Raw genomic sequence first — 19,392 nt, forward strand, 5'->3', positions numbered from 1 at the left:
GCTTCAAAAAGGATACTACGGCAAAGGTGAACATTTTGTTAGAGGAGCCGTTCCATTCAATCCCTGCTCAACATGGCCGATGCTTCCATGCGCAAGTTGAGGAGAGCAAGAGGTCAATCAAGGGGGATATCTATCAACGCGAGAAAAATGTGAATGTAAACACACCGATTGTTATCATGTGGTTAGAATCATCGTCCTGTTACATGTGTTTTGGCGAATTGTCGTCGGCTATGTTGAATATTGCGTGGTATCCTTGGGAGCAGGGGTTGGATGGAATTACTCCTCTCATGAAATGCTCACCTGTGCCATGGTATCGTTTTAGAAGCGGGAAGCTCGAAAAAACGCAAGTTCCTCATACAAATTGTAAAGTAAGGAGTGCGTTTCAGACTTTGTCGATGCGCTCATTGTAATTTTTGAGACACTTTCTATGAGTAACAACTGTTATTTTTGCTGTAGGAAAAGTCTGCAACAGGCTCATTGCATGTGTTTAAATGAGCAGAAGAGGAGCTTCAGATGGCCGCTATTTTCAAAATTTTAAAAGTAGGGTTTTTTGTTAGCTCTTAGGCAGTTAGGCTTACTCCAACATCTGTACCGCTTTTAGGACCAATCTCATAAAACTTCATGCTTTCATACTGAGCAAAAATTTTACTGCCACAGACATCCTTGCAAACATTTTCAATATGATAGGTACAATAAAGTCAGCAATAAAGGACTTAAAAAAATATAACCAACTGGTGTAAAATGTAAGGACTATGAAGTATGTTTGGGCAGTTTCTTTATATTCAAGGATATTTGAAAACTTGAAAATCTGAATGGTAAATCAAGAAAGTATTCGTGAAGAATTTTTAGAGCATGATAAACCCTGAATACAATAAGTACCATTTTAAAGTAATAATAACATTTGGTATTAGAGGCGAAGATAATGAATTATCAACAATATTAACCTGTTCCTTCCACCGTAAATATTCCTCATCTAATTTCATGACAAGTCCCTCAGCAGCAGCAAGTGTCTCCTTGGCCTTGTTCAAGCTGATTTCAATCTCCACCGCCTCTTTTGTATTGGTATTCAATTGCTCTTTCAGATCAACAACTCTTTTATCAACATCATCAAGACCCATGCTCAATTCACCGATTTGTTCTTCAGCTAATATTAATTTCCTGTGATTATAAAAAGCAATAGCCATTTTAAGAGAGATGAGAGACAGAGGTTTTGCGCATAGTCCATCAAGAAAATGATTACTTATGAGAAAAATGATCTCACACTTTAACTATAATACCCATCATTATTACCAGCAAATGGTACTCTCATGACACCTTGCAAAGTTCCAAATTTTGAGTGTTGAGCCTGATACCACTTGGTTGAGAGCTGTTTAAAAATGCATTTTAACAATTAGGAGGGTAAGGTTTTGCGTTTGCTTGCATGATTAAAATGATAGGTGCATCTAGAGCATCAAAAGAAAGCTTCAGAAGAAACGCTATTGTAATTAACACAATAGAAATACTTTTTCCCTTTTAACAGGAAGGTCTAAACAATCGGCAAGAAGAGTGTAAAACGACGATTTAAAATTTTCAGCAATTCAAAATTATAAGATATTTACGGCTTATGTAGCAGAGAAAGCAATCTCCAAAAATAAAGGGTGGAAAGAAAATTTAATTAATCAAAAACCCTCAGATAAATGTTAAATGGTGCAGGGATTTTTCAAAGTTAGGCTAAACTTTTAATGAAAGATTTTTTATTAAGAGATGTTTTTTTTTTGAAAAATTTGAAAAGGAGGACAAATGACTAATATTCGTAAAAATCTATAAAAACCCAATTCCATGATGAAATCTTTTTTGTAGCTTACTGTTGAAGTTTGTTTTGTTCCCGCTCCAAAGGTCGAATTTTCTCCAAAATTTGAGAGTACTTAACATTTGCTGTGACCCACGTGGCGAGGGGTGCGGCTGCAGCTGAGGCTCGAAGCGCTGTCTTTGCTTCAAAAGAGTCTTTCCTTACCTGCAAAAGTTGCTCAACTGATGCGCGGTTGTCCGCATTGATCTTCCTGGCATCAAAATAACTGAAAACAAAAGCACATTCCATATTATCTATTCGTAGACCTCTCTGCTCGAGATATGAACACAATTTACAAAGTGCTTAACGAAAATATAAAAATTGAAGTTGAAGAAAGAGACACAGGTAATACAAAGATGGGAAATATTTGAATTTTAAAAGAAAAAGTTATTACTTAAAAATGCTGAGTACTAAAGTCCCCTTCTCTTCACTGGACACATGGATTTAAGGCTGTGCCAAGGTTCTCGATAGCAGTTGAAAAATATAGTTTTGAGAAAAAGCTATTTATGATTTCCATCTGACATATTCAGGGCTTAAATTTATAAGATTAAGATGCAACTGTTCGTCCTCCATTGTTCATAAATTCATTTAGGATATGCATGAGGATTCGGGAGAACATTCTCCGTCAGCAACTTAAATTCTGATTTTCTAACCCAAATTAACAATAAATATTTCTCTAAAATATGCGATATTGAGCACAAAAATCTCTTTTTTTGTGGAAGGTGACAATTTGGACTCAACTATCATTGTTTTTTTTTTTTTTTTTTTTTTTTTTTTTTTAAATTTGTCCTTGTCAGCCTCAATGAGCCCCGGTGCACAGAGGCCATTTCTTCAGGAAAATTATTTTTGTAAAAGTTGGGTGGAAAAGTTGGAATGCAACAGTAGACTACTGTTAGAAACTGTGGATAATCTTCAGTCCTGAACAAGGCAGATGTAAACTATCTGCAGCTTTTACTTATGACTCCTTTTTATGAACTGCAAACTTCCAACTTTCCATCGTAAGTCCAATTTATATGACTGGATGTGGTTTACTTTTTGAACCTGATAGTCACATTTTCCAAAAATGCAATTTTGCCTCATCTGAGTCAAATAGTCGGGCTTAAATTGCGTACCGAATATCTTCTTTAATTCCTCGCTTTGCAAGAAAAGACTTCATTGAATTCCACGATGTGTCTTGAATGCCCATGAGCCTTAAAACACCTTCCAAAATATCCCTGATGACATCTGGTGGTGCGCGCAGGGACCTGATTTCTGACAGAGACTCCGATTTGATGTTGCCGACGGCAGCTTGAGCTGCTTTAATCAAAGGCTCCACTTCTGCCAATTCTGCATCAATTGCTCTTTTCCTGATTGACAAAAATAAATGTGCATTAATTACAACATAATACTGATTAATTTAGTTGTTTATGAATCGGAATAAAAAAAGACAAATGTTCAATAAAATAAAAGATACAAAATTAGTATCCCTTTCTCTATCTTGATGGGATTGTTTTACTTTGTGTTCTGTAACTGAGTTAACACCTGTTTGAATAAAATAAAATTAAAAATGATAGAAAAAAAAATCAATAAAAAGCTCGAGGCTAGTTTTAGCCACCAAAATCATGAAACATCTGCTGTGTTTTTTCTTATAGTTTCCTTCTTGAAAAAAATATCGGAAAGACACCAAAATACAACCTTTCTGACAGAGCTGCGTTTTCTCTTTCAAACTCTTCTTTCAAGGTTTCCATTTCTCCTTTTTGTGTGTTGGCAGATTTCATCGTATTTGTAATCATTTCTAAGGCAAGTGTTGCTTTACTTTGTTTCTCTGCAAGCTTGGTTTCTTGTTCTGTTGCTTCACTTTTCAGTTTGGCCACAATATCACGCGCTTCCGTTAATTTTGAAACACCTGTCTAAGGAGAAAATACTCATTGAAAGCATTAGACTTTAAGATTAGATTCAGGATGAGGGAAAATAATGACTTTACTTGGGGAGTTTTTCATGGATAGAAAAATAAAACATTTTTCAATGTTCACTAAAAATGGAATCCTACTGATTATTTCAAGGTTACAAAACCTTGACAGGGTAGAGGCCTCATTCAGAATAACACAAACCATCAGTTCCTCATGAATCATTTAATGATTATTGATGGCTTCAAAATTGTTATAGAACAGACTGAAGACAACATGGAAATTTCCATGCTCAGTTTTCTTTTCTGATTAAAAAAATAAAATTAAGAGGTGAAAGCTACAACTTTTTGAATGGAGACATGTTGACAAGTTCAGTCATAGATTAATAAAACTAAAAAATACTTAGAAAATAAATTAGCCCTCAGATCCATTTGTACTATATGAAATCGTCCAATATACAGCTTATCAATTCAAGGTTCTACTTAAAGAATCATTATTCTACATTAAGTAAATGGTTAAAGTAGTGATAGCTGAAGACAATTATTTCTTACTTGTAATCTCCGTTGCTTGGAGATGATTTGTTTGTAAGAAGATTTAAAGAGATGCCAGTAGGAGTTCACGAGCGCAATGTACTGTTTCAGTGTGGCATCGGTCCACTTTTGTGCTTGTTCATGAATTTTCACGAAAACCGAGATTATTTCATCACAGATGGCTGAGACTGTCACTTCATTCTCCAACAAGGTCTCATTTTCGATTTCTACCTTCATTTTCCTAGATAAATATGAGATGTACATTAAAATCAGCATCAAACACGGAAAGTTTCTGCAAATTAGATCATCCACAAGAGACAGAACATCAGTTCCTGGCAGTAAATTTTGAAGGGAAGCAATTTTTGCCTCGTTCAGTAAAAAATTAATATGTGCTTGATTTATAACTGAAATCATTCTCTAGTATCCTATGTATATGTAATAAGTTACAAGCAGTCTATAGTGAACAGTTGTACAAACAGAGGGCACAAACTTGTATTTCAATCTGATAATTGTGAGCCCTGAATTGGCAGACGAAACCTTTGATTCCTTGTCCAAGAAACTACATTTTTAGGACTGCAAACTTCAAACCCTTACGACTCCAGCAAGGTTTGGAATATTCCGGTGTTCCTTGGCTAACATTTATTTAAAACATTCCACTGAATAACAGAATCAGGAATTTTGAATTTTTCGGCTCTTGAGATCTCTGTTCTCATAAACAGTCTTGAATTGGTTTTTCACTGTTTGAAATTGTAAAGCGCCTCTTGTATACATTTTTAGTTATTATCTGCTCTCACTTCCGCAGGAACATGCAAAATTTTTGCTGGACCTTCATTCCTGATGATGATGTTATTCAGCTGAAGTGCAGCGATAACAACTGCTTGCTTCATAAACGGCTCAAATTGAATATGTTAAAAAGCTTTTACTATGCATTTTCTTTTAGGCAGGAATTTTTGGGTGTGAAAAGAAAGAGGGAATAACTTGCGACCAAAGAGGATACAAAATAAAGACAAATTTCTTGAACTGACCGAGATAAGGAGTCTTCTGCCATCATTCTCATCGTCTGCAATGACCAGTCAAGAGTCCAAATTACAGTGCAGTGCTTGTACAATGCTGGATTTTGAGCACAATGTGAGGTGAAGTCAGTGTGTAAAGGATCCAATATCAAGATCATATGAAGATTGTTGTGGGTATCTGAGAAGGATATGAAACTTGATCAAACTTCGTACAATCTTAGAATGTTCTTGGGAAATTCACATTTTGAGAATGCTTTGATCTCTTCAAATAATTGAAAACATCATTCTGAAGAGACACCAAAAAACGGCCATGATTTAAATACTGGCAACATTATAAATTAGAATATCAATCTTAGAATATCAAATCATAAACTTATCTTGTTTCCTTTTAATTTTTTTAAGTCTTATCTTTCAAAACTCAGAAAACGACTGACTTCAAACAATTCTGCCTTTTCCTTGAATTTTTCATGTCTGCTCTCAGGCAAACATTGCAACAACAAGATCCAACAAGCAAAGATCCAAAAAATTTGCAAAGGGAATGAGATTTTTGAGAAAAATCCACAGCTTCATTCCTTCTTTCTTAATAATATTTTTCTAAAATTAGTTCATGTATGAAATACCGATTTTCTTGTACTCTTACTTTCAAAGAACAGTTCAATGGAGCTTTTTCCTACGGTCTCAGCGGAGTCTTTCAAAGGGGAAGCCAAATTTTCTAGTTCGTCAACTTGAAACAGACCAGGAATCTGGAGGAAAATTTAATGGTTTTACATAATAATAAACAATTACTTAATACCTGGAAATAAAAGAACAAAATAGAACTATTGTGAGGAGACGCCCAATTTTCCCAGACAATTCATCATTAGAGGGGGAAATTGGCAACGTCAGGAGGAGCACCAACTTTAGGGAAAACGCTGATGTCCGCTGGGAAATGTGCATGCGCGCCGCCGGCCAACCCGAGGGTAGGGAGCTGGGCCACTTGCTCGAGGAAAGTCAGTCTTCGCAACACGGTCGTCTTGTGCATGTGCTTGGGGCTCCGGCCTGCACATGCGGGTCATTGACGAGCTGATAAGTCAGACGAACGACTCCGGTTCGCTTTTCAGCACCGTCCATCTTTTTTGAGTCTTTTTTCCCCCTTAGCTATCCTTTCAGTCTTGTCAAGTTCTTTCAACTGATAGAATAGCCAATTCAGAAAATATATTGAAATTCAGTCAAAGACAGACTCTTTCTCTCTTTATTGACTACGTCTTTCATTTTTGGGAGGGTCAACAACAGCCCCCCAAAGAGCACCCACTGTTGTGTTATGTAGGTGGTCTGCACGAGATCCCTCTCCATAGAGAGACCACGGGCGACCATTGTCAGACGCAATAGTCCCCCTGGAGCCTTGTGACGTCAGCTCGAGATATCTCTATTTAGAGACGTCCTGTCGGCTCATATCACGCCGCTCCAGCTACGTCCCCTTATCAACCCGTACTCAGGGTTATCACACCATCAAAAGAGACAGAAAATAAAAAATAAAAACTAGAGAGAGCAAGATCAATTTCTGTGCTTTTCTGCAGTCTCTACAGATAGGCCTTCAATTTTTAATTGAAGTTATTCTCCTTTATTCATTTCAGTGACATTTCCATTTGGATCCACCCTCAGTCGTGAAGACTGACATAGAAAGCACAAAAAAAGAGACAAGAAAGAATCATTTACACATACTCCGTGCAAACCATGATACTTGCAAAAACTTCTTTCGTCATGGCTTTTGATTATTATCACTTGGTTCAAAAAAACGTAAACTTCCAAAAATTTTATGAGATAAAAACTTTATAAACTAAAGAAATAATTCATACTACTGATTATTCATAATTAACAATCATGCATTATTTGGAAGACTTAAAATGGGAACTGAAGCAGAAATTTCTTAAGGAACACTAACCTCACCGAATGAAAGGAAACTATTAATCATATCCATGATTTCTGGAAATATTAGATTGTGATCTTCTAAAATGAGGAATATTTGCTCATTTTCAATTCCTGCTTGCTGCATTACCTAAAAATAATTAGTAATACTTAAGTGTGTATGAAGAGGGGAAAAATAGAATTAAAAGTCACAAAATTATCCTTATCTAGTATAATCCTCTGCTATCAACAGTAAAAAGTCGTTGCAAAGGTCGCTTGCTTTAACATTTATGGATTTTTTTGTGGTAAAATGTTCGCAAAACATATTGTCATCGTGTTTAATATGTTGTAACTACCCCTGAGCCCCGCATCAATAAGGATGGCCATGGCGCCGAAGCACTTCTGATTTAATCAAAAGTACAAGAGTGAGTTTCAACGCGTTTTTCATTAGTATTAAATTACAATTGTATGGCTCAAAACCCTTTGAATCTAAAGGAAGAAAAAACTTCTTCGTACAATGGTAATAGAGCTCAATTTTGAGTTTCTGGCACTTCATATCCATTTTCCACGTACTGCTGCACTTGTACAATATTTTCTCGAAACTTCTCTCTGAAAATAGCTGTTTACAAAATTAGAGAGGCCTTAACAAGATTCAAGTTACAAGTGGGTAGGCTGTGGTGGTAGCGAACATTTGTGTTCTTGTTAAAACTTAAAATCCTTAAAACCAAGTGATATATCAGGTCATATGCACATTTTTTTGGGGTTTTCATGCATAGTATATGATATCATTAGAGTTTTTCTTAGCTCCATCATTGTGGTTTAAAGTACAAAAATGACATTTTCTTTGATGCAGAAGGATTCATCATCCCTCTGATGTAAAGGCGTATCTCAATTTCAGCAAGAGCCTCGAAAAGCATAGTTACATGGACAACGGAGCTCGTGTAGAAATTGAGATACACCCTTATATCATAGGAGCAACAAATTTATCATTAAAATAAAATCAGGTGAAAACAACCGCAGATTACAAAGCAATCATGACTTCATTCTGAGTAAAGTGACAACATACATTTTTCATGTCGTTTCTAAAATTTGAGAATGAGTAATTTTGTCCGATTTTTGGATAAACAATTTTGGCTGTTAGTCTACTGGCGATGATCTTAATGGCAGTCTTCCTGCCCAATCCACTACTCCCAGGTAAGAAAAGGGAGCCTTTCTTGTCCGTCAGGACTCGTTCGAATTGAGCTGCTGCATTTAAAAGTTCAGGAGTGACCAAAATGTTTTCCACATCATGACCATCGTTTTCTAAAAGAATGAGAAAAAAAATTGACATTTTACAATACCACCAAGTAGGCATTTTGAAAGTTTTCAAAGTGTGACAAAAGACGATTAACACAAATTATTATGATATAAACTGATTGTGGTTCGACAGATCAGAGGTTGTTGGTGTCATTCGGCCAGAAAGTTGGTAATTTTGCCGACAAGGGTTAGAGTTCAGTATAAAGCTGAAAATCTTAATACAGAGGGGAAAAGCTTATTTCAGCACAAATTTCCCTCAAATAGATATGCTACTTGGTGCAACACTAGTTAGGACCATTCAGGAAGGTAACTGCAGACACAATACAGGTCTAATTGGACCCATCGCAGCGCAGCCTCCTGACTTTCCTGATATCTTGTTCACATCTCTTGGAGAGGAAATTAAGCTAAAATGAGCTTTTTCAAGAGAAAAGAAGAAAAAAAATCGCAAGATTTGCAGTTTTAGTTGAATTGAATATTCCAGTCAAACTCCTTGAGGTAGTAGAAGAATGAAGAATTTATGAAGATTTGAGAGAGGAAGTTGGTTGAAATGAGTACAAGAAATGAGGGTTCACAAATACCGAGTTGGCTCAGAGATTTTTGAACAAGAGCTGCCCAATCTTGTGACTTCAGCTGCATGAGAGTGTGTTTAGAAGAATTTTCACACACATAAAAGACATCTGGAATAGAGAGAAAACATACTCATGTAAATATTTGCAAGTGCAGATACAAGAACTACGGAAATTTCAACTTTTTTCCTGTTCATTTACTGTTTGTACCTTAGTGAGGGGCTACTTTCTTACCTCCCACTCCAAAACATTTTTTACCCTTAAAGGTTTCCAATGATATTATGAGCTGTGGTAATTTTATTTCATTTGCTACGACACCGTTAGTTCCATAATTTATTCATTTTCCTAGACTCCAGAACTTCCAAATTCCTAGCCTGAACTTAGATTTTTTCCTTTTGATTACACCAACTTTTGCCAAGCCGTGGTTAATCATAGCCACTTACTCGAGTGGCACTGGCTGAAGTTGCTGTGATTATGCATTACTCGCAAAATTCCCTAACTTCTCTGGGTCACCATGAATTCCCCAACTTTTTATACCACCAAAATTTCTGTTAAGGATACTAAACTGTTTCTCATTTTTTAGAAGAGGGTCATAATTGTTAGAACATTCAAGGAAACGAGAAATAAATAGAGAAACTTGAAAGAAGAAGACTGATTGAACTTACCTTTGAGTTCATGTATCACTCGTAGACACTGGCTCCACTCGTCATTAATAACAGACACGAGAATCTCATCAAATTTTTCTCTTTGCTTAAGGGTTAGTAGTCTATCCCTGAATAATTTATTCGCCTCGTAGGCAAATACCTACAAACAAACGTTTTGAGATTGTAAAATGAAGTAATACTTGGATATCTTAGCACAATGAACCCTGTGAATAAGCTGAATTCCTGGAAAATTTGTTTCTTCGGGTAGAATTTACTTTCTGCACCCGATCCTTATACTGGAAGCAGTATGACTTTAAAATAAAAATTTTAATGACACTTATTTGATGTTTTGACCTCATAACTTTAAGCTTTATTAAAATGTGACTGTCCATGGAAAATGTACTTAGTTTCTCAAGGAAAAATTCAGCAGAGGGATTCTCATCGAGCTAGATTTAGACTTTGGTACTTGAGCCTTCACTGATCCCTGCAAGCCAATTAAGAAAAGTTTAAAGCAGCTTAGTTGGATGTCAAAATGCAATGTTTTGCATAGTTACAACAGGGTTATGTCTTGTCTTGTCGTGCCAATATAGTTTCAATAACTGGACCGTTGGCATCCTCAACAATAAGTTACAAGCAGTCTACTTAATTATGTTTTAAAAATGAGCAAAAGGTTGCATTTCCATTAAAACTTTTGAGTCACACAAATACGGAAGAGGAAAACTTCAAATGATTTTCTCTTAGAATAAACATTTTTCAGCTGCTTTCATTCTGTCACAACTTGTAAAATTTGTTTTCAACCGGTCACAGTGGAAATGTGTAGGCACATGAACGGGGGGACAAATAAAGCTATATTTGTATAAAGGGCCGATGTCGAGTTTTTCAGATTTCAGAAAAACACTCTCAAAGTTTTCAAAGCTCTGCATTTTTACTTCATTGGAAACCAAGATGATTCGGCTTGAGGATTTTATGTAGAACAAATCCTCCCCTAAAAAACTTTTTTCTAGACTTTTTGATTCAAAGCAAAACTCAGTGAGCTATATCGGGTTGAAAAAAAAAAAAAAACAACATCCGCTGTTTTTACAGATAATTTTTTTATAACGGTTGAAATTAGGTTTTATGGCAATGTCAAAAAAGTTCAACAATTGAAATTAACAAAAACTTATTGCTAACTAAGTATTTAGATAAATGGTAAAAAATGAAACATTTGGGAACTTCTAGAAAAATAAGGAACAAATTATGTCAGTCTCTTACAATGAAATTAAATTAAAATTTCAGTCTTCAGAGGAATAGTTTAAATAAAAGCGCTGTCCTCTAAAAAAGGGTGGCCATTAACTGCTTAAGCATTGACTAGTTGACCTTTAACTTGGCTATTAACTAGTTATGTGAAAGAACGACGAATGTTGACATGACATCCGCCTTTTTTACATATAACACAGCTTTTGCCTGATTTCTCACAACACAACTGAGATCTGAGTCTCGAAATGTGTACACATGCTTTTGAGAGTCCACACATTCAAAAAAGCCATCCTCCCTAAAAACGGCGGATGTCGACATCCGTCGTTTTTTCAGATACGGCTTCAAATGTGAAGGCAGAAATCATTCCGGATTTTTTTCTTTTAAATTTTAGTATAATTCCCATCAAAAAATGCTCTACTTTTTGAAGGAAACCATTAAATGTGTTATTTCCTGAGAGGAGAACTGCTAAGCAATACTTTCATTATTTATTTTATTTATTATTATTATTTTATTACTTTTCGATAAGGAAATTGTATAATATTCTCTCTCATGCAAAGAACATGGTGAAGGGAGCAGTCTTGTGCAGGCAGCAATGTGAAGGCAAAGAACATCCTGCACCCTTGGCACCGACAACCTATTTCTGACTTTTTTTACGGTAAAATCTCTTTTCTTAATGGATTGAGTTAAGTCTTCATCCGCCTCACATCAGTTCTTGCAAGAGATGAGCGGTCAGTGCCATGGTCCACACCATGGGATCAAAGCAATTATGGCACGCAAATTTGTAAAATGAATAACAAAATCTAGGTTGTCCACACCTGACTTAAAAATGAGATCATTGAGTAACAATACTCACCTCTAAAATAGAATTAATATCATGGAGAGGATAGCGTTTCATAGCCTTACACCAGTGAGCTAAAGCGTGTGGAGAAAATTTACTATAGTCTTCTAGAGTTGGATTGAATGCTTCTGTTACCTGAAAGTTCAAGGTTTCATATTTCAGTCGTGGTAGGAAAAACAAAATCAGAAACATGGACAACTCGAGGGAAGATTCCCTGTTTTTCTCTAGGATAACTTAACAAAGTAATTTCCCACCAAAAAACAGGGGAAAAGCCTATCGCTGGCTTTATTAGGGCGGGAAAGCAACTTTAACACAGTTCGACTCCTGATGTAAACATTTTCTCAACATGAAAAAGTCATAATAAATGAGTACAGAGTAACATATGTATCTTATTTTGATGATTCTTTCCCCGTTTTTAAATGTTTTCAAAATTTACTTGCAATGGTAAAATCGCTATTTTTTGGCAATTTTCTTGAAGAAAATGCTCATAAATACCTTCGTTTAATCAGAGTTTCCAAAATCTTTCAATATTTTATTGAAAGACGCTATTATTACGCTAAACTGGGTGAAAACGTTCGGTTGTTTAGGAGATACACATATTCAAATTTTGTGACTTCAACCCTTCCTTTAAAATTTTTTTGGGGGTGAACTTTTAGGAGATGACATTAGGCATGAAATTCTTTCAAAATATGAACTTTGGTCTAAATCCACAGGTGACCAGGAAAAGCTTTCTTGGGGATGACCCTTTCATTTGCGAATTAAGGAGGAAGGGGTACTAAATGTTGAATTTTTCGGCTTTTTTACCTGCATTTTGTTACTGAGATATGATACTACTACTGTGTAGGATTACTGGATGAGCTTTTGTTCAAAAGTTGCTAATGCTCAGCACCACATGGGAAGTATTATGCTTTCTTCAGCTAAAATCAAATGTGGATATCAATCGTGGATAAAAATCAAATTTTTGAACTTTCACTGAGTGCTTTGCACCTAAGTTCTTCTGCAGATTTATTTGATTTTTTCAGAATTTTAAACTCTCAATTGAATTAATCTGAATTTTTCCAGGCTTGCACAACAAAAGAGACCCTAATTTCAGGAGGAAACATAAATAAAAAACTTAACATAGTTACCTGATGGAACACAGAGACCATAGATGAGCTTACAGCCACGGACTGCTCTTTACTTTGGAGCACATTTCTTAAATATGCAGAGCAAATTAATTTCAGTTCTTCTGTACTCGGAGTTCTGCAAAAGGCAAAAGATAAATTGAATAAATTTTCCTCGATATTACAGGAGGCACATGCTGATAGTACTGAAATGTATCATAGAGAATTTTGTATACTTGATCAAGCCTTCAAAACTCAAATGGAGCATTTAACAGTAGAAAAGCCTTTCAGGAGAAAGCTCTTTGATGAAACTTTTTATGAAATCAATGATGAATAACTAGAAATTTACTTTCTGCCACAATTTTACAAATGTTGATTGCAATATCCATTTAAAGAACTGAATTTAAGTAATTGCAGTCATCATGAGATGGTTTGTTATTCTGGTCTACTTTGTTCACTGAAAATAAAATCGACTAAAAAATAATAAAAGCAGGTAACTCTCTGCATATTGGTAAATCATGCCAACTATCATTAAGATTATTTGTTTTTCCATAATTGTGTTTACTATTTTTTTCTACCCAGAACTCCAGAAAAAGTTGCAGTTATTCTTCCAGTAAGATCTGGAGGTTTGGCCTCTTTTCAATATTAAGACATGAGAGTCCTGTAGGTTTGTCAGAAAAACATCATGCACAAAGAAGAACAAATTACTGTGTTCAACTACATCTTGCAAGCAAAATAAATGTGAATTAGGTGTAAGAATGCGATGTCAACCATAAGTTAGAATGAGATATTCATCTTTAAGTGATTGCAAATACAAAAAGCTTTCGATTGATGGGATGAGAACAATCTGATCATCTGATACATTTAAACTGTATAAATGAGATGATTGTAATGTAAAATGATTATGATGATGTAAGTAAATCTCTTGCAGAACTTTCATTCTGTTTTTCTTATGATTGGACTCTTTTTACAAGGGCCTCATCCACATTAATGTTATCATTATATTTTGGGTAAGTGCATGTAAGGCAATAGAAAGAGATGATTCGTGATATTTTACAGAAATTCAAAGAAACCGAAATAAATGAATTGGAGGAAGGGACAATTTAGGTGATCATAGGGTAGGAACTAATGAAACAAAAAGAGACACAAAAACATGTTAAGATGCGTGAAATTTTTGCTAACATCTTTTTGTGTAAAAAAAGTGCTGAGAACCAATTTTGAGAGTTATCAGAGTTATTCACCCAATGAACAAGATTTTGAAGAGAGAGATGAGACGAGGGCTCAAAAATTCACAAGATGAAAGCGTACAGACAATCTGTACATTGTCTAATCCAACCCACTCCATGTTGACTGGCTCAAAAAATCCGTTGTAAGTTAGAACCTTGCCAAATATAAAGAAATTCATGAGGAATCTATAAGATAAAAGCTTCTAGTTGCCGTAGAAATGTTTGCTGTACTGGTGAGGTTGATGGTGTCAGTGGACCACTAATTAATTCATTGAATTATTTCCAAATTTTCAAAAGTCACAACTCTTGTTGGCCTTAAACTTTCTGAGCAGTTTTTTTTTTTTTTTTTTAAACCAAAGTATTTATTAAAAACTCCTCCACACAAGGGTACCATAAATTTGATTTTGAGTTTTAGAGCACTAAGGTCCGTTCCCTTTGTGACAGTTGCATTTTAGCGAGGAAACTGCAAAAACTGGTAACTACATTGCTGTGTTTCAAAACCTCCATTCCTATGCTGTTTTTAAAAAAAGACCAAACCAACATCGTGGCTTACAATACTCACAGAATAGTTTGCACACATAGAAGAAAAATCTAGGAAGTTTTCAACTTTGTGAGTACTAATCTATTCTGTAAATAAAGTATGATAAAAGGTCTGCAACGCCACAAACCAGGATGTGCGTTTCTGCAGTTTCACTGTCGATTTGCTTATTTTACAGGTATATCTTCATAGATTGGAAGGGGGAGGAGGAACGAATCAGCTGGTTGAGAATGATATGTTCTGAGGACAGTAGAGACCTTGATACGAAATCAGCGTTCCATTTTTCTCTGTTTTTTCTTTTTAGGGCTGTAATCTTCGCAGCTTTCAGAAGAAAATTCCTTGAAGTGAGATGAAGATTGGGTCAGAATTTAAACATCTGGACACTTATTACCTCTGAGCCAATGAAGATATTGGTACAAAATTTGAGCAGCTTCCTTTGAGGAGAAATACAAGCAGCAGCTCTGCAGAGGCATAATGATGCCTATTTGTGTGACCTAAAATTTAAGTTATGACTTCTCTACTTCACTTGTCCAATGGAGTATAAACTTAAAAAAAATAAGTGATCGAATTAAACAATAGTAGGTACCTGCTGTAGGAAGGCCATCAAGATGTTGGTGCCCCATTTATCAGGACGAGCAAGGTTCAGGTCGCTAAAATGTAAAATTAGATGTTCAGAGTTTTTTGGTCGGTGAACACGCCCAGTATTACTGGTGACCAACAGACATAGCTGGGGAAAAACGAGAAGTATTAGAGATACAATAAGCGGAGTTCAAAGAATGATTCAAATACTTTATCAGTTCCTGTTTTGGTAGTATTTAACATCCTATGTAATTTTAAATACTTATAGGAGTGTGATTTTTCAACAAACACCATTTTTGAGAAAATCGTCTACAAAAATGTATGTGCCCACTTATATCAGAAATATCTTTCCAAGGTGTCAAAAAGGCTACCACCTTCTTTTCTTCTTCTACAGTATAATTTAAATCGTTATAATTCTGGTTTGGTTCTTAAGCCTTGTTCTTCTGAGCCAGAAATAGAATCGAATGTAAGAGTGGCAGGTGTGCAGAAATGCCTCACGATTGTGAACATCTTAAAGTGTAACTTGAACTTAGAATCTGATGAGCATTGAATACTTACCTGAGATAACTTCTGCATGACAACGGTTGGCGTAACACACGCGCTGCAGCTAATAGATGTGATCTCAACATTCCTCATTTCTGAGACACAGTGTTTCAACAATGTACTGTAAGAAATTTGAATAATAATCATTGATTTCGTTTTTAAAAGGAGTAAATAAATGAGAAAGTTAGACATTACTATCCTCTCTTCTGAATGGTCAGGTGAAAGATACAAGAGTGGCACCTAAAAATTTAAGGTGGGAAAGGTTAGAGTCCTCATATTTTAATGCAAGATAGTCATGTGAAGAATTCATTCTATTTTGTAAGAAGTTGATCAAGATTATCAAATCCAAAAAGATGCAAACAATACACTAAAATAAAAACAGCCTTAATAATTCAACAAAGAATAAACACAATAAAATGGGTACTCAATTGGATGGCGTCATTCGGCGGTACGGTACCGTCGCATAAAACGTTATTTTGGGGCTTAGGGTTCGGTTCTTTTTCATTTGTTTCCTGCGTTGATAAAGGGGTTGAGACCACCCTGGAACATCCTGGGCATTTTGTATTGTTTCTTGACCTTGTTTACCCATTTTGTTATGTTTGTTTTTTGTACGAAAAAAATGCTTGGATTATACCACTAAAAAAATTCCTGTAAGTGATGCAATCTAGAGGAGGGGACAGTATATAAAAATTTTGAAAACCAAGTTAATGGCATACAAGAGGAAGAGAGGTTATGGTAACTCAAAACATGTACAACAAAAAGACAAATAAAATCAGTGAGAAACAAGGCTAAAAATCATAAACACAATATGCAGGATGTTTTGGCTGGTCACCCGAGCCTTTATCAACTGCTAAACACATATAAAAAATTAAAACCAAGGCTAAAAAACCACTACATTAAAACGCGTGTGATCAGCCCTGACAGAAATTAGACTACTATTACGATCCCATGTTCTTTAAAAAACTATATACAAGATTGACCATGTCATGATGTTTAGAAAATTGATTACCAAAGGCTTTTCAAAATATAAACATCAAGAAAATCTGAATGAAATTTTTGATCTAAAGAAGGACAGAGTGGGACCTGATACCCCTTTTTCAGAGATATAGGTTCATTTTCATTTCTTGGTTAATTTTCAAATTACTGAGCCAACAAGTGTACAGGAAAACAAATGAGAATTAATTTTGAGTCATTTATACCTTTTAGCACTTCCTGATGCTCCAACTAAGATGAAAGGGTCTTTAGACTGTATGAAAGATCGAACGACATTAGCAGCAGTTTTCATTTGAGCGGTAGGAATGAGAGATGAGAGAGGTGTTTCTTCATCAAGAGATACCCTATAAGTCTCAACACAATCTCTTTCCACACTATAAAAACAGTTCATCGCACTGCTCATATCAGGCACCATTTCACTGGTCCAAGTGAATACCTTGTCAGAGAAATTATACAAGAATAAGCGATTAATAAGGTCGAAAGTTGTTTATACAAAATAAGAAAGTTTGATCTTCTTTTAAAAGAAATATTAATGACTGAAACTTAAAAGAAGTGCATTATTACACTTGCTTACAGATACATCACATAAAGGAAATTATTTATAGTGATGTTCTTTCTCTCTTTTTCTAAGTTCTCCGTAAATTTTCACTCTTGAAGACATGAAGTCATCTTATAATGCATAACGAGCTATGAAACAGTAGTTTCTTTAAATTTTATTAGAAACAAAGGAAGGAGAACTAGGGACTCAAATGTTATGTTTTTGAGATGTCTCAGCTTTATTAAAAAAACCTGAAACAAATTGATGTTCTTTCCTCTCAAAGCTTATCAAACTTTGTGCTTATTACAGAGGAAAACTAACAACTCCACTGAAATTACGTGACTACTGAAGGTTCTTCCTTCATAGACCTTGAAGAGAGTTTAGGATCCAAGCATTACAATGCACATCTTCTCAAAAGAATTTCATTTTGATCATGGAGGACAAAGAAAAATTTCCAGATTCAAATTATGAAGGAGAACTCGGACTTTTTCTAGATCGTAAATTCAAACTTTATGCTCCCCAAAACAATTCACAATCTACTCATATCTGATTGGGCTGCAAACTACACTAAGTGTGTTTCATAATGAAATAGTTTTCCACAAGGGTTCAGGGAATCTTCCAAGTTTCCACAGTTTTCCTACTTCAAAAACGACGACCTCTTTCTTCTGTTTTCCTTTGACTTTTGATTGTAGACCCTTATAACTTTTCTCTGGTTTCACATTTTTGAGGGCTTTGCCACATTTTCACACACCCAGGCAGATGCGTGATCTGGCATTTTCTGCAACCCTGACTTTTCTAGGGGTTCAAAAAAACTAGATAACGCCATCCCATGGTAGCGGCAAGCATGAAGTGATGTTCAAAAATGTTGTTGTTGTTGTACAATTAGGCATTTTTCCATATAAAATCAGACCCTGAGCTGTGAAGCTCTTCGAAAATAAGACAGTGAGGCAAAAACGTCGGGTCATACGTAACGCGCAGCGTTTTGTAATTTTTTGCACTTCTGCAGCGTTCTCGATCTGCTGAATGTGTTTTTGGACAAGTTTTGAATTTCTATGTCTTGTAAGACAAAGAAGTTTCTTTTAAAACCAAATCCTAGCTATATGATGAATGTTGACTTTGTTTCCAACAACCAATTTGTTCTGCATTTCTTTTAGTTCTTTGCATGAGTAGAAAGTTTGATTCGACTGATCATATGTAAATAGGAGCTTTAGTAGCTTGCATCAATTTACTTGGAATCAGCCTAACCAAATTTTATATTGCCTAAGTTCTTTCATGTTTTATTTTTTCAACAGAGAGTCTAGCTGATTAATACCTTTTTACTTTTATCTAAGATAATGAAGAATACATTTTTAAAATTTAAAGTTACGATGATGCTCGATTTTTTTTTAAAAAAATAAAACATCAAAGAAAAGTAGGCAATGTCTAATGTAGTTATTTTAATTCACACTAAATCCGTCATTTTCTTTAAAAGTTAATTTTACAAATTTTCAAACTGCTCAACTTTTTCTTAGTGGAGTTTTAATGTCTTATGAAACTTCCATTGTTAACATGTCCGGTAGTCCAAACTAAAATTACCTGCTTAGCAAATTCATTTCTAGAACTTAATGTTAGGACTGCTCCAAGACCATTGACCATTGCTACAGCAAAATGCGATCTAGTTTTGACATCAGTCAGCTGTGAAAGAAAAGTCTTGACAACTGTGATCAAGGAACACTTGACGGCCATCTCTCCACTGGTCTGAATCCAGGACACTGCTTGCTGAAAATATTGTTGCATCAGGAAAGGAAGAGCTGAATCTTCAGCTGCTTTGTCTTTTAGCCAAGCTGTCACAATGCAGTCTACATCAACATCAGCCTCACTGTAAACAGACAAGAAGATTAAAATAACTAGAACTCGAGAAGTTTGAACATGTTAAATATTGAGATTCAATGAACTTTCAGTGAACATGGTAGCAAGTATTTTTTTAGCTGGGATACTTGATTTATTTTTTAATTTTTCCTAATATTATAGATAATGTTTTCATTCTCAGGTTCCTTACAAGGCACGGTTGCCACAGAATTTAGAGAATGAATTTCCGTGACATATTTTGGTGCAATTCTCTGACAACTGAAGATAAGCCGGATGGTTAGAAAGACATTATTTGAAATAGTT

The 19,392-nt window shown here is 35.3% G+C and overlaps 1 protein-coding gene across 1 annotated transcript in view; it reads right to left on the minus strand.

Annotated features, from left to right (window-relative positions):
• Window positions 1-19,392, minus strand: part of btv (dynein cytoplasmic heavy chain beethoven) — an 87,135-nt gene that overhangs the window by 35,016 nt on the left and 32,727 nt on the right. Inside the window, exons 29-46 of the mRNA XM_072299625.1 lie at window positions 18,817-19,099; window positions 16,910-17,139; window positions 15,726-15,831; window positions 15,175-15,315; window positions 14,066-14,205; window positions 12,849-12,963; window positions 11,737-11,856; window positions 9,669-9,807; window positions 9,016-9,114; window positions 8,208-8,443; window positions 7,179-7,292; window positions 5,898-6,000; window positions 5,270-5,435; window positions 4,266-4,485; window positions 3,503-3,717; window positions 2,941-3,174; window positions 1,845-2,054; window positions 945-1,158 (exon numbers count right to left, since the gene is read on the minus strand). Coding sequence (XP_072155726.1) covers window positions 945-1,158; window positions 1,845-2,054; window positions 2,941-3,174; window positions 3,503-3,717; window positions 4,266-4,485; window positions 5,270-5,435; window positions 5,898-6,000; window positions 7,179-7,292; window positions 8,208-8,443; window positions 9,016-9,114; window positions 9,669-9,807; window positions 11,737-11,856; window positions 12,849-12,963; window positions 14,066-14,205; window positions 15,175-15,315; window positions 15,726-15,831; window positions 16,910-17,139; window positions 18,817-19,099 — 3,085 coding nt within the window. The remainder of the gene's footprint in view (window positions 1-944; window positions 1,159-1,844; window positions 2,055-2,940; window positions 3,175-3,502; window positions 3,718-4,265; window positions 4,486-5,269; window positions 5,436-5,897; window positions 6,001-7,178; window positions 7,293-8,207; window positions 8,444-9,015; window positions 9,115-9,668; window positions 9,808-11,736; window positions 11,857-12,848; window positions 12,964-14,065; window positions 14,206-15,174; window positions 15,316-15,725; window positions 15,832-16,909; window positions 17,140-18,816; window positions 19,100-19,392) is intronic.

Source organism: Bemisia tabaci, chromosome 4 (assembly GCF_918797505.1).
Source record: "Bemisia tabaci chromosome 4, PGI_BMITA_v3".
In the NCBI taxonomy this organism is placed as follows: domain Eukaryota; kingdom Metazoa; phylum Arthropoda; class Insecta; order Hemiptera; family Aleyrodidae; genus Bemisia; species Bemisia tabaci.